Source organism: Dendropsophus ebraccatus, chromosome 4, assembly GCF_027789765.1.
Source record: "Dendropsophus ebraccatus isolate aDenEbr1 chromosome 4, aDenEbr1.pat, whole genome shotgun sequence".
NCBI classification, from domain to species: Eukaryota; Metazoa; Chordata; class Amphibia; order Anura; family Hylidae; genus Dendropsophus; species Dendropsophus ebraccatus.
In genome coordinates this window covers 44,976,235-44,992,313 of record NC_091457.1, presented here as the reverse complement: position 1 = coordinate 44,992,313, position 16,079 = coordinate 44,976,235, and the positions used below count along the sequence as shown (strand labels likewise).

Below are 16,079 nucleotides of genomic sequence, written 5' to 3'. Positions count from 1 at the left end.
CTCTGCGGAGGTGAGTTGCTAAGTAATACCTATGGACATCTGGGACTCCCAGACCCCCATGTTCTGTTTTTGCTGTGAGGATCTGAGCTGAGATTCTATGACGCCCATTCCTCCAGATGAACTTCAGGAGTACCTTCTGAAAGGAGGACATGAAGTTTTTGGAAATTGGGACAGGTAGGGTTTCATACAGATAAAGAAGCTTCGGGAGGATGGACATTTTTACGGCCGCTATCCTTCCCAGAAGGGATAAGGGGAGAGGGTCCCATTTAGAGAGAAGCGCCGTCACTTCCTGTAGGAGTGGCGGGAAGTTAGTTTTGAACAAGGTGGAAAAGGAGGAGGTTATGTTAGTTCCCAGATACCGAAGGGCATTATTTTTCCACTTGTAAGGGAAGGAGTACTGTAACGTCTCAGTCAGGGAAGGTGGAAGGTTAATTGGCAAGGCTTCCGTTTTTGTCTTGTTGATTTTATAGCCCGATAGCCTCCCATACTCGTCCAAGATGTTGTGTAGGTTAGGGAGGGAAGTCTGGGGGTCACGTAGGGTCAACAGGATGTCATCCGCAAATAAAGATAATTTAAATTCTTTCTCATGAATCAGTATCCCTTTGACATCGGGGCTCAGTCGTATGCGAGCTGCCAGTGGCTCTATACAGAGAACAAACAGCAGGGGTGACAGGGGGCACCCCTGTCTGGTCCCATTGTGTATGGATATGCGAGGGGACATTGCATGGGGGAGGCGCACTTCGGCAGTCGGGGAAGAATACAGGGAGCATATTGCAGAAAAGAAGGGCCCGGAAAATCCAAAGGCTTTCAGTGTGGCCATCAGAAAGGGCCAGCCCAGCCTGTCAAAGGCTTTTTCCGCGTCTAGGCTCAGGAGGAGCCCTCCAGCCCTGGTTTTATTAAGGACGTCAATTAGGTCTATGGTTCTCCGTGTGTTATCCCCCGCCTGACGATTAAGTACGAAACCCACCTGGTCCTTATCAATGAGTTTCGGAAGGAGCGCTCCAAGTCTATTCGCCAGTAATTTTGTGAAAATTTTAAGATCTGAGTTTAACAAGGAGATGGGTCGGTAACTGGCACAGTCTGTAGGATCTTTATTTGGTTTGGGCACGACCGTTATGTAGGAGTCAAGCATCCGTTGTGGAACAGGGGAACCGGAGAGGAAAGAGTTAAATAGGGGCAGGAGGTGTGGGGACAACTCAGTTGAGAAGGTCTTATAGTACGAGTATGGGAGGCCACCAGGGCCCGGAGATTTCCCATTAGGGAGCTCTTTAAGTACCTCAGCAAGTTCCTCATGGGTGAGCGGACTGTTCAGAGTAGTCAGGTCCTCTGATAAGAGGGTTGGCAACTGACAGGAAAGTAAGTAGTCCTGAAGGGCCCTCGCTCTGTCATCCGGGTCGGGCGGCATTTGGGAAGGCAAAGAATATAGATTAGAATAGTAATCAGCAAACAATGATGCCATTCGTACTGGGTCGTATGTCATACCCCCAGTGGAGTCCTTAATGGCAGATGGCGAGTTCATACATCTATTATCCCGGAGCTGGGCTGCTAATAGAGAGTGTGCTTTATTAGCTTTTTCATAATATTTATGTCTCGTGTAAGTCAGTAATTTTTCCACCTTCAGAATTGCCAAATCTTTCAGTTTTGCACGAGTTTCCACTAGCTGCCGGAGGATACGAACCGATGGGGAAGAGATCATTTGGGTCTCCAATGTTCTGACCCATGAAGCTAGGTTCTGCGCCTGGAAGTTTGCATCCTTCTTCAGCTTAGCGGAGAGTGCTATACAGTGCCCTCTAAGAACCGACTTGTGGGCCTCCCATAGGGTTGCCTGTGAGGGCACACTGCCTACATTCAGTTGGCCCGGTTCCTTTCTTAAGAGTCATAGAGATTGAACTAACAAACAATCAATTTATACAAAAAATAGTCCATGATGTCAGAGGGGGTTGGACGAAGAAGGAGATTTAACCCTTAAGACATAAGAATTACATCAAAATATTCTAGGCATATAAATAAACCAATATCACAGCATATATGTATCAATGACACTAAAGTTATAACTTATTCTAAAAATAAAAAAAAAAAATAAATAAATAAAAAAAATAATAAAAATTAAAAAATAAAATAAAAAAATATAATTTTTTTTTAGTTATAAAAAAAATTAAAAAAATATTTTAAAATGTAAAAAAAATTAATAAAAATAAAAAAAATATATGAAAAAAAATAAAATATAAAAAAATAAATAAAAAAAGAAAAAAATATATAAAAATAATAGAAATAAATAAAAAAAAATGAATAATAAAAGGTACATGAAATCAAATATATATACCACATGAACATGACCTATCAGCAAATAAGACACAGTTCAAACTCTGGTGTTTTCTAGCATCTCATTAAGTCCCCCTGGAAAGAGAGTACCCATTCTAAATATCCAATAGGACTCTCTATTGATAAGCTGTCTGTATCTATTGGATGTATGTTCTACAATCTGTTCTAAAATAGTCAATCTCAGACTACCTGGATCCGCATCATGTTTCAAAAAGTAGTGTCTAGAGACGCTGTGTAATAGAAAAGCATTCTTGATATTGGCTCTGTGTTTGTTCATATGGGACCGCACTGAACAGTGCGGCCCACGTATTGTAATCCACAAGGGCACTCAAGAAGGTATATCACATACTGTGATGAACAACTATACACCCCCCGAGTCTGGAATATTTCATTAGTAGCAGTGGACATAAAAGTGGCTGATGGTGAATCCGCTATCCAGTTACAACATAAACACCTTGCCACATTGCACCGTGAGGTGCCAATGGGGCCATGGTTGTGCATACTAGAATCTGTATCAGAAGTTAATTTGCGAAGTCTGCTTGGCGCTAATTGACTACGTAGAGTTCTTGTTCTGCGAAAAATAACAGAAGGTTGTTTGGGGAGAATAGATTTTAAAACAGGATCACCTAAAATAATCTTCCAATGTTTCATTAGCACTTTTTTTTATTTCTTGTGTGCCACAGTTATATTCAGTGATAAATGATACCTCATATTTATTATTTTTCTTCACGCTACCGCGGTCCTTCTGTTTTTCATCCATATTATCTAAAATACTTTTCCGTGTAATGTCTTTATTTTTATTATATGCATTATTATCATTTATCACTGAATATAACTGTGGCACACAAGATATAATTAAAAAAAAATGCTAATGAAACATTGGAAGATTATTTTAGGTGATCCTGTTTTAAAATCTATTCTCTTCAAACAACCTTCCGTTATTCTTCGCAGAACAAGAACCCTACGTAGTCAATTAGCGCCAAGCAGACTTCGCAAATTAACTTCTGATACAGATTCTAGTATGCACAACCATGGCCCCATTGGCACCTCACGGTGCAATGTGGCAAGGTGTTTATGTTGTAACTGGATAGCGGATTCACCATCAGCCACTTTTATGTCCACTGCTACTAATGAAATATTCCAGACTCGGGGGGTGTACAGTTGTTCATCACAGTATGTGATATACCTTCTTGAGTGCCCTTGTGGATTACAATACATGGGCCGCACTGTTCAGTGTGGTCCCGTATGAACAAACACAGAGCCAATATCAAGAATGCTTTTCTATTACACAGCGTCTCTAGACACTACTTTTTGAAACATGAAGCGAATCCAGGTAGTCTGAGATTAACTATTTTGGAACAGATTGTAGAACATACATCCGATAGATACAGACAGCTTATCAATAGAGAGTCCTATTGGATATTTAGAATGGGTACTCTCTTTCCAGGGGGACTTAATGAGATGCTAGAAAACACCAGAGTCTGAACTGTGTCTTATTTGCTGATAGGTCGTGTTCATGTGGTATATATATTTGATTTCATGTACCTTTTATTATTCATTTTTTTATTTATTTCTATTATTTTTATATATTTTTTCTTTTTTTATTTATTTTTTTATATTTTATTTTTTTTCATATATTTTTTTATTTTTATTATTATTTTTTTTAAATTTTAAAATATTTTTTTTATATTTTTTTTAAATTTTTATTATTTTTTTTATTTTTTAATTTTTTTTTTTTTTAATTTTTAGAATAAGTTATAACTTTAGTGTCATTGATACATATATGCTGTGATATTGGTTTATTTATATGCCTAGAATATTTTGATGTAATTCTTATGTCTTAAGGGTTAAATCTCCTTCTTCGTCCAACCCCCTCTGACATCATGGACTATTTTTTGTATAAATTGATTGTTTGTTAGTTCAATCTCCATGACTCTTGAGAAAGGAACCGGAGCGGTTCCGAAACGCGTTAAGTCTTTTAATAAATTTTACACATATATTTTATACATATTTTTTAGTTTTATTATTTTTTTGTTGGACCTGCGCCCTCACACCCGTGTGTTTGTGGTTGGAGGAATCGTTGCTTTATTGATCCCTGGAGGATATCGGGAGTGGCTGCAGTCTGTCTCACATGTGCTTCTGAGTGTTGTGGCTCCTAGCTTTTGTCCACAGGTTGAGAGCAGCATTGCAGTCCAGCCCTAGTCACTTCAATTGAACTGAGCTGCAATACCAGATACAACTGCTATTTCTGGAAGTGAGAAGCCATGCCTCAGGCTGGCTACACACAAGCATAAAATGGCCACATTTGTATGTCTAGCTCACACCTGCATGGTCTGGCATGCCTGCAGGTCTAGAGATAACATACATCAATATGATGCCATCAGACTGGGTCATTGGACCTGCATTCTGCTCAAACATAACTTTTCACATGTTGCTGAGAATAACAATTCATTTCATACTTATTATCTATTCAGTCTCCTTCCCCCAGTTCTGATCTCCTTTTTTTTGCTGAAGACACAAAAAACTGTGAGCTTTTTTCTCTGCCTCCCCCTCCTTTCCTGGATAGCTGATGTAAACAAGTCCCTGGCAGGCTGTATCTGCAACTTTATAACTTCTTGTTAAAGGGAAACTCTGGATAATAAAACTTGTTTTCTATTAAAAGTTATATAGATGTGTCTATACGATGTATTACTGTATCTGTGCAGTTCTGCCACACTGGTAGCTGATAGAACTCCAGGAAGTGAAAAAATATGTCCTCTGTGCCAATTCACATTGTCTCCTTCTGCTCTCCCCCCTTAGGAGACAAATTTTCCATGTCTCTGTCTCACATTGTGTGTGTTTGCTGACGATGCATACAGGGGGCAGGGTGTGATGTCACAGGAGGCGGGGCTGGATAACCCAATCCCCTGACTGATTCACCATTTCTGTTCGGTTAGAAGCAGGTGCTGCACTAATTTTACTGATTGTAATGGGTGGGGGACTGTGATGATCACATGAGGGAAAGCATTGCATTCTGGGAACTGATCAACCAGGAAGGACAGAAACACAATACAGAGTAACCCCCCCCCCCCCCCAAACAAATTGATTTTTGGTAGTTTTAAAACTGGGATAGACAGGTAAGTAATGCGTTACGGGGGAGGAGGGGGAGACAGAGAGAAAAGCTCAGACACAGATTTCTGTGTTTTCAGCAGAAAGTAGAAGCTCAGAACAGGGGGAAGGAGACTGAATAGATAATAACAAGTATGGAATGAATTGTTAGTCTCACCATGGGCAGCAACATACGAAAAGCTTGAGTGGAATATCCCTTTTAACGTGAATTTGTAATATGAACACATAAATTCACCTATTATGCTCATAGGAAACTAGCCTCATCTTGAACTGTTTGGAAGTATTGTAGATACAGGATGCTGTTGTGGTAATTGATAATGTTTGGCATACTCCAATTGTTATTACATAATAAGGATATGTGATATGATGTACCCACAAGTGAAGGCAGATGGTGAGTAGTCTGCAATGAGTCACTGAAGATGCTTTCATGCATTTGATTTATTTCCAAACGTTCAGAATGTTTTATATGTGTTTTTAAGTAGATACTTTGACATAATAATGTGTTTTGTTTTATGTGTTGTTGTTGTTGTTTTGGAAGAGATACAATGACACATGGTAAACAATCCTCCTTTCAGACATGGAATGAATCATGGCTCTGTCTGCTGGATCAATCAGCTTATGAATTACTTTGTAAATCAAGTTAAATAGGCTTCTCTCTTAGAATGTATTTTTTTGACTAATTTAAACTTTTTAATCCATTTACCTTTAACAGACGCAAAGGACAACTGGCATGTACCAGGTGTAAAGGCCCTATTCCACGGAACGATTATTGTTCATAAACTCGCTCCAACGACCGCTCGTTAGCGATAATCGCTAAAAAAGTTTGAGAAGCACTGTTTTAAACGACCATGTAAGGACCGCAAAATAATCGTTACACTACATAGATCGTTCATGTTCCCACGTGTGTTATGTGTAATCGTCCGCTAAAAAAAATTGTTTAGTGATCGTTAATGAGCGGTCGTTGGAGCGAGTTTATGGCCTTAAGAATAATTCCAGATGACATGTTAGATTTATGGACAGAAACTTTAATATTGGTATAGTGTATAGCAGTGCTTCTCAAACTTTTTGTTCTCGGGCCTCACCTGGGGATCCATATTGATGCTCGGGCCTCACCAACAATTGCATGCTACTATGCAATACCTAATACTGCCATGTAGTGCACATTATATCCCAGAGCACATCGGCAAAAATCCAACACCACATACTGCTCCACCTGTAAACTAGCACCACAGTGCAGCACTCCTTTCTCCGTAACCCACCCCTCTACTCACCTGGCAATTTACACACACACACCAGCATGGTTCCATCCTTAACCTCCTATTTCTGTGTCAGCTCCCTCTCTCTTCCTTACCCCATTTCTGTGCATGCGGTGCTCCTGGCACTGTCAGAGTGCCCCACTAATAATTTATAACCCCACTAGTGCCCGACAAATATTAACCCAAATAGTGCTACACAACTAGTTAATAACCCCAATAGTAACACATCAGAGCCCCACAAATAGTTAATAACCCAAATAGTGCACCTGCTGTGCCCCCCTATTTAGTAATAATGCCCCTGCTGTGCCACTCATAGTAGTAATGTTACCCCTCTGCCTGCAATTAACCCCCTCAACCCCCAATGCCTGCAATTAAACCTCTCTGACCCACCACCACCAGCAATTAACACACAGAGCACATCCATATACATACAGTACACACAGAGCACATCCATATACATACAGTACACACAGAGCACATCCATATACATACAGTACACACAGAACACACAAACAGGGCACATCCATATACATACAGTACACACAGAGCACACACACACACACACACACAGAGCACATCCATATACATACAGTACACACAGAGCACATCCATATACATACAGTACACACAGAGCACATCCATATACATACAGTATACACAGAGCACACACACAGAGCACATCCATATACATACAATACACACAGAGCACACACACACAGAGCACATCCATATACATACAGTACACACAGAGCACACACACACAGAGCACATCCATATACATACAGTACACACAGAGCACATCCATATACATAAAGGACACACAGAGCACACACACAGAGCACATCCATATACATACAGTACACACAGAGCACATCCATATACATACAGTACACACAGAGCACACACACAGAGCACATCCATATACATACAGTACACACAGAGCACATCCATATACATACAGTACACTCAGAGCACACACACAGAGCACATCCATATACATACAGTACACACAGAGCACATCCATATACATACAGTACACACAGAGCACACACACACACAGAGCACATCCATATACATACAGTACACACAGAGCACATCCATATACATACAGTACACACAGAACACACAAACAGGGCACATCCATATACATACAGTACACACAGAGCACACACACACACACACACACACACACACACAGAGCACATCCATATACATACAGTACACACAGAGCACATCCATATACATACAGTACACACAGAGCACATCCATATACATACAGGACACACAGAGCACATCCATATACATACAGTATACACAGAGCACACACACAGAGCACATCCATATACATACAGTACACACAGAGTACACATACACAGAGCACATCCATATACATACAGTACACACAGAGCACATCCATATACATACAGTACACACAGAGCACATCCATATACATACAATACACACAGAGCACACACAGAGCACATCCATATACATACAATACACACAGAGCACACACACACAGAGCACATCCATATACATACAGTACACACAGAGCACACACACACAGAGCACATCCATATACATACAGTACACACAGAGCACATCCATATACATAAAGGACACACAGAGCACACACACAGAGCACATCCATATACATACAGTACACACAGAGCACATCCATATACATACAGTACACACAGAGCACACACACAGAGCACATCCATATACATACAGTACACACAGAGCACATCCATATACATACAGTACACTCAGAGCACACACACAGAGCACATCCATATACATACAGTACACACAGAGCACATCCATATACATACAGTACACACAGAGCACACACACACACAGAGCACATCCATATACATACAGTACATACAGAGCACATCCATATATACATACAGTACACACAGAGCACACACACACACACACACACAGAGCACATCCATATACATACAGTACACACAGAGCACATCCATATATACATACAGTACACACAGAGCACACACACAGAGCACATCCATATACATACAGTACACAGACATGGACAATACATCCATACACACTTTTTATACCTTTTCTGATGTCCACATAATGAAGTCTTCAGCTCCAGGAACTACCCAGAGGCCACAGCTGCAGACATTCTCCCCTCCTCCTGTGTCCCGACACAGAGCTGGGATACAGTGCAGGGGGCTGTGTGTGAGGAGGATCACGAGTTGGGGGAGGGGTGCTTCTGGTCTGCACTGTACAGTCTCCTGTCTCATGTGTGACAGGGACGTAATCTGGAGCAATGACTCCATATCAACCCCCTCCCTTCCCCAAGTGCCCCTGCTCCTGCCCAGCGCCTTCTGGTGCTCCCTGGCCTCCAGCAGCTCTGCCACGTCCCAATGAAGCCCGATGTCTGCCTGCAGCTAATAATGTTCCTGTCACCAGCCACGCTGCATCCACCACTAATCCACAAGTTTGGGTCTCCATGGATACGTATCCATGAAGGCCCGAACTTTTGGATGAGCAGAGGACTTCACATCTGGGAGCGCAGCAAGTAATGCCCCTATTCCACAGGTCGTTTAGAGGAGCAAACGAGCGCTCTCAGCGCTCGTTTGCTCCTTGTTCCCCGCTCGCTGCCGCCGCTATTCAACGCGGCTGCAGCGAGCGGGTGAGTGCGGGAGGGAGCGGCGGGTAGCTGCGGGGGGGCGGCCCGGGGGATCGCTGATCGTCCGGGCAGCCCATAGGATATAGCAGCGTCTGCTGGCGATGCTCCTATTCAACGGAGCGACGGCAGCAGATCGCTGCTATATCAGCCGCTTGTTTTTCAACATGAAAAACAAGCGACTGCAACGATCAGCCGACATGAACGATGTCGGCTGATCGTTGCACTCTATTCCACCGGACGATTATCGTCCGTAGCGGCCGATATCGGCCGAATACGAACGATAATCGTTCCGTGGAATAGGGCCTTAACAGTAGCAGCGTCTCCTCGGCACCCCTCCCCCCCAGCCCGGGCACTGCAGCACACAGCAGCAGCTTCAGCTGGAACAGTGCCCTCCTGCGCACCAGATCGTTCGGGGCTATCCTTTTTTCCTAGCAACACCCCTGGTTCCGGAACAGACAGGGACCCTGCGCCTCACCAGACTGTGAGCTGCGCCTCACAGTTTGAGAAGCGCTGGTGTATAGGGTGGACATCCATAGTGAATCTGCAACAAAATCTAGTAATGCATGAGAAAGTTAAGACTCTTGGAATAACCTGAATAGGGTGTATTCAGTCTAGGGCAGCACAAGTATGGCAGATGAATTTCTATTATGGTAGTGCTTAAAGGGGACGAAAACAGGCATGGCCGACTGAACTTTTATTCCTGTTTTATGATGTTGTGTTATTTATCCTAGTACTGAACTGTGAAATCACATTGTGCATTAAAGGAGAAGTCCAGCAAAATTTTTATTAAAGTATACAGTACCCTAATAAAAAATTTTAAGGAGATCAAAGTAATCTCTTTTTTTAAGGAGATCAAAGTATCTATACAAGTTTTCATTTTCTAAGATAAGGGTCATCACAGAGTTGGAACTTGTTGCAAGTTTTGCTATGGGGCCCCATGGTCAGTTTACCCCCCCTGTGACTGACTGCCATAATTGCCACCTATATGCACCTTAAAGGGTACCTAGCACTTCGTCGGCATGACAGGAGACGATGTGAAAATGCAGACAGGTAGTCTGTCTCTCCTGACGTGAGTGAGGTACAGGGACTCCCGGAAGTTGCATAGACCGCATTGTAATGCACAGAGAGGAGAGACAGCCTACCTGTCGGCATTTTCACAGTATATCTTGCCTGCCAATGGAGTGATAGGTATACTTTAAATTCTAAATCTGCCAGACCTTTCTCATATGTATGTGTCGCAGAAGTGCTGTTTAATGGTGTCAAGTTCCAAAGGTTTGTGTGAGACCAACAGTGATTTGAGTTAACGTTTACCTGTCTGAAGTTAAAGCATTAGGGTCATTTAAAAAAAAAAAAACTTTTGACACATAGACATGTCAAAATTGGTCAGGGTTTCACTGTTGAGATAAGAAAGTAGACAGTTGATTGTATACTCTTTTTATTGTTTTTATGCATGGGATATTCTTTGTTTTCACAGAAATGATATATAGACACACGGCTGCAATAGATGGAGAATTTGTCCATTTTGAAATCCTGGACACTGCTGGTCAGGTATGATCTATTTTACACCCAATATTTCTAGATGCCTTATATAAATGCTTCAACGAATATGTAAACTTTTGTAACCATTTGCAACACTGCAACCAGATGGTAGCTTAGAAAAATTACTACTAACCGGGATGTTTTTTTGCTATGGCATTTTTTCAGGACAATTTGCAGTTTTTCAGTGACTTTGCAGTTTTGTGAAATCACAGCAGGCTCTGCATCCAGAGATTTTCCATAGAAACATTGGCCCTTTTTCCCCATAGACTTCTATAAGGATCAACCAAAACACCGCAGAGACACCGGAGGGAAGGTCTGGCTAGTTCACTGACGTCGAGACATGTGATGGTGTCTCTGCAGTGTTCTTTTGCAAATTTGATTTCCCTGGGGGCAATTTTCTAGAATACACTGACGTTGAGACATGTGATGGTGTCTCTGTGGTGTTTTGGTTGATCTCCCTGAGGTCAGCCAGCGTCCTTTTGCATGCACTTACTAGTCATTGCTCCCACTAGCCAGAAACCTACTCCACACTGATGAGGGACAAAAAACCCCAAACAGCTGTCTGTGGATGGATACCTTGCTGAGGTGGTTTCCTTGACTGGAGAACGCCTTTGGCTTGGTTGTTCCTTCCCGAAGGGAAGGTCTGGCTAGTTCACTGACGTCGAGACATGTGATGGTGTCTCTGCAGTGTTCTTTTGCATAAAAGGTATGTTGACATATACCAACCTGAAATAGGGATATTTGGTAAATGTACACAGCAAACACATTGCAAATCTACCCTGAGTGGCTATTTTGTCTTTGTTTCATGTAGACTTATGCATGGTCAAACAGCTTATCTATTCTCTGCCAGTCACACAATTTCTTAGCATGTAGGCAACTGCAAGACATTTAAAGTATTAATTTACTGAAAGAGTAATAGATGCTTGGCAGAAGCTTCCAGCAGATGTGGTTGGTAAATCTACAGTAACTAAATGTAAACCTGTGAGGGATTAACATATATCCCAATAATAAGGAGGGAAATAATATAAGGGTAGACTGGATAGACCAAGTGCCCACAATGATTTATTTTTTTATAACAATAATTTGTAGTATATTAATTTTGCACCATTATATACTGCAGGTCAGAAAGGGTAATGTTTTCAAATGGCTCCACTCTCTTGGTGCCATCTAGTGGTAGGAAAGTAATATGCTTTTCAGAAATACTAGGGGGATTTACTAAAGCTAATTCAGAAACAGTGCAAACTTTGACAGACTGAAGAGGTACTGGATTTATCACATCATATCAGACTGTTTGATAAATCTAGTGTATCCCAAACCGCAGAGTCTACATTTGGACCAATTATTGTAAAAATGTTTGACATGTTAAACAAATATAACAAAAAATGTGGGTTCCAACAGCACTGTTTTGAGAAGTCTGGAAATCAGAAGCTATTGAGGAGTACACACTGGTAACCAGTAATCCTGAAATACTGGTGTCTTAACATCATATGTAAAAGAGTCCAACAGTATCTGTGAATTGTGCAAACATGTCAAAAGTTTTGACCCATGATACAGCTGACTTCTAGATACAGCTTGGAGAAGCATGCAGCAGTGCACTTCACTCCCTGGCTTGGCGCTCACTCTGTCTCATTCCAAGAGATGGGCTCCATAGTGCTGCCATGTACTTCTCCCAGCTACTGGGAGTCATCGGGTGGGGGTCTCAGCAATGACCCCAACTGATCCATAATTTTGATATGTCTGTATGATATGTCAAAAGTTTTTACAAATGACAGTTACACTGTAAATAAGAAGCTACATTCAGGCCATCCCCCCTTAAACATCATGCATCCTTATACCAAGGTCATGCCTCTTTGTTAGACCCTATGCTTAATGCAGTCTCCTGACTTCAGCAGACAAGCCTCTGATCTCAGCCATATAAGCTAAAATAAATTGTAAAAAAAGGCTTTGTCCATTTTGAAATCCTAGACACTGATGGCCAGCTATGATCTATTTTACAACAAATATTTCTAGATGCTTTATATAAATGTTTCAAAGAATATGTACATTTTTTGCAATCATTTGCAACACTGCGGCCAGATGGTAGCTAGGAGTCAATGGGGAAAAATATTCGCTGTGGCATTTTTTTTCGGGGCAGTTTGGCGTTTTCATCGCCTTTGCCATTTTGTGAAATCACAGCAGACTCTGCAGACAGAGTTTTTTTCACAGAAACATTGGCCTTTTCCCCATAGAATTCTATAAGTGTAACAGTTCAAAAAGACTTAGAAGTCGGCACTACCTTGTGTATGGCTGGGCCTGCTAGTAGAAATGTGCTTTAACAGATAGTGGATCCAATGTCTTGTACGGTGGTGCTCTCACAAGGAAAAGGAACAGTCCATGTAATCACAATCATAAGTGTAGAGATAGACTTTGGGCACTCAACGTGAAATAGACTTTCTTAACTGCTTCTTACAAAAACGTGGCAGGTAAAAACGAGAGACGCTGAACCCCTTAGCCATGGCAGCTGTTTCACACGCCTATCCGCGCTTCTTCAGATCCGAAGAAGCGTGTAGAGGCGCGTGAAACAGCTGCCATGGCAAAGGGGTTTGTCGCCTTTCGTTTTTAGCTGCCACATTGTTTTTGTAAGAAGCAATAAAGAAAGTCTATCTCTACACTTACAAATACTAAGCACCAGAAAAAAAGTAATGTCTATATGCAAATTGGGTTATATTTGCATAAGAAATTCATAACTCCATTTCATAGGACAATCCCACAAAACATGGATGGTTGGGATACGCATTAGCTTTTAGGATGGGGTGGTAGAAGTAGTATAGGAACTTGAATGATTTCTCATGTTCTAATGGATCTTGTTTTAAATATATTTAAAGGAGGAGGACTCCCTTCAGATCGAAGAGAAGATTAAATGGGGTGATAGTTTTGCCGTGGTGTATTCTGTCACAGATCGCTGCAGCTTCGATGAAGTCATGAGACTATGTTTCTTGATCAATCACATCCACTCAGCCAGTAAGAAAGGAGCCGCAGAACAACCTCCCATAATCATTGTCGGCAACAAGAAAGATCTCCAGTATGATCGCATGGTGTCTACTGATGACGGGGAAAAGCTCTCGAAGGCCTTAAAGTGTCTATTCTATGAAATTTCCACCAGAGACAGTTATGAAGAAACCGCCATTGTCTTCAATACACTTTACTTTGAACTAATGAGACAAGGGAACCTTTCCCCTGGGACTTTCAAGAAAAGAAACGTATCCAAATTGATGGAAAAGATTCCAAAGATTTATGCTAATTCAACTCTAAATGCGAATGGTCGAAGTTTAAGTTTCAATTCTTTTCGGGATTATATTCCAGAGTGAACAGTGCTCAATGATGAGCTATGTAAAAGAATTCCGATTTATCAGGAGAGCATTGAGCACAACTCTTGAGTATGCTAGGATTAGATGTCTTCACTAGCGAGGTATAGTCTATACGCTGATAGACATGTTTGCCACACTACACCAAGATACCTTTTTATGACATTAGTTTGGCAAGTAGTCCTGGATATTTAGGGGCATGACACCAGAGGGACTTAATGCTAACTCTTTCACTATACTTCAACTGCGAATAGGTCTCTAGATTTAGGATGAAAGCATTGCATTGAAGGTATGATGCTTGTTTGTCCTTTTCTACAATTTTTACGTTACATATCAGTTGTGTGTACCCTTGCGCATAGATCAGTCTTATTCCTCAAAAATGTGCTGGTATAACGCCTCTGGCACTTCTTTAATGTTGTTTTAATGTGCCAAAGCCATCAGAGCTTAAAGGGGGTGTTCAGTTTAGAAAACCCGTTCATATATTTTATTGGGGAATTCTAATACTAATAGAGGGGTGTCCATTCACTTCCTGGAAATCGGTTACAAAGAGTGTCTCTTCCTCTGGAGGACCTGTCCTGTCCTACATCACACTAACAACCTATTTACATGAATAGGGTATGTGTAATGCCTTATTTAACCTGTGATGGCGCTGCAACATTTCAAATGTCCAGGGACCTTTCTATCAAGTAGGCAATGTCCAAAGTGAAGAGTGCCTCTAAAGTTAAAGGGGTTATCCAGCGCTACAAAAACATGGCTACTTTTCCTCTACTGTTGTCTCCAGTTTGGGTGGGGTTTTGAAACTCAGTTCCATTGAAGTAAATGGAGCTTAATTGCAAACTGCACCTGAACTGGAGACAACAGTAGGGGGAAAAGTGGCCATGTTTTTGTAGCCCTGGATAACCCCTTTATTGACCTTCTTTAGGTAGTGCTCCATCTTTGGTGGGGTCACTGTAAGGATTGTACGTAGATCCTTGTCTGGCCAATATAATTACTGCCCAGACAAGAATTCATTGGCAGGAATGAACCAGTGTGGGAAGACAAGTTATGTGAGAGATGTTAATAGTTGTAAAAATACTGTAAATAGGATTTGTATAAAAGTGAATTCTAGTATAATGAATAACCTGTGAGATATGATAATGATAATATGACCCTCGGAGAGTTTACAAAGGAAAGTGCAGTTTTCTGTAAGTAGATCCTTAGCAAGAAATGACAAATGGCTGGAACAATGCTGACTAAGGGAATATTACAAGTTAAAGATAGATACACGGTGACCCTATGGCCCAGTGACCCATATACAACCAGAGCCTTCCCTCCAGAAGCATGAGCCTTTAATGTAGATGGCACATTGCTGTGAGCCTGCTTGAGTTTCTTGGTATGGGTGAGCAAAGCAGCCCACAAAATCTTGGCTAAAACATAGCAGTGCTAGAATTACGCAATGATTTCCATGCCTCAGCACTGAACATGTTTAAAGAAATAGTAAAGATCTCTAGACAGGGAAAACATTTTTTTTTTAAGTTTATGTAGTATAGGTATAGGGCAGGCACATGTATTGTAGGCAAAGCGAGTCCATATTATGTGTACATTGACTCTGCTTCACTGTCACACTAATTTGCTATAAAAATAAAGTATTCTTAGATATTTTTCGCTGTGGTTGTGTGCGCCTTACTGCGACTTTAACCTTCCGTTCTTAAAATAAAACATTTACATGGGCGTCTTACTAAAAAATGGTGTCACGGATATTACACTGTTCTTTTCCCCCTCTCCTTCCTTTTGTCCATGTTACATTCCTCTCATTAAAGCTGATGGATATTTATTGTGTAACTGCTCAAGCATATAATAACATTT

The 16,079-nt window shown here is 41.3% G+C and overlaps 1 protein-coding gene across 1 annotated transcript in view; it reads left to right on the top strand.

Moving 5' to 3' along the window:
- The window catches only part of LOC138789621 (ras-related and estrogen-regulated growth inhibitor-like), a 58,393-nt gene extending 42,516 nt beyond the window's left edge, over positions 1 to 15,877 (top strand). The window contains exons 3-4 of the mRNA XM_069968355.1: positions 10,826 to 10,899; positions 13,755 to 15,877. Of these exons, the coding sequence (XP_069824456.1) occupies positions 10,826 to 10,899; positions 13,755 to 14,237 (557 nt within the window). The 3' untranslated portion in view covers positions 14,238 to 15,877. The remainder of the gene's footprint in view (positions 1 to 10,825; positions 10,900 to 13,754) is intronic.
- Positions 15,878 to 16,079: the final 202 nt, after the last annotated feature.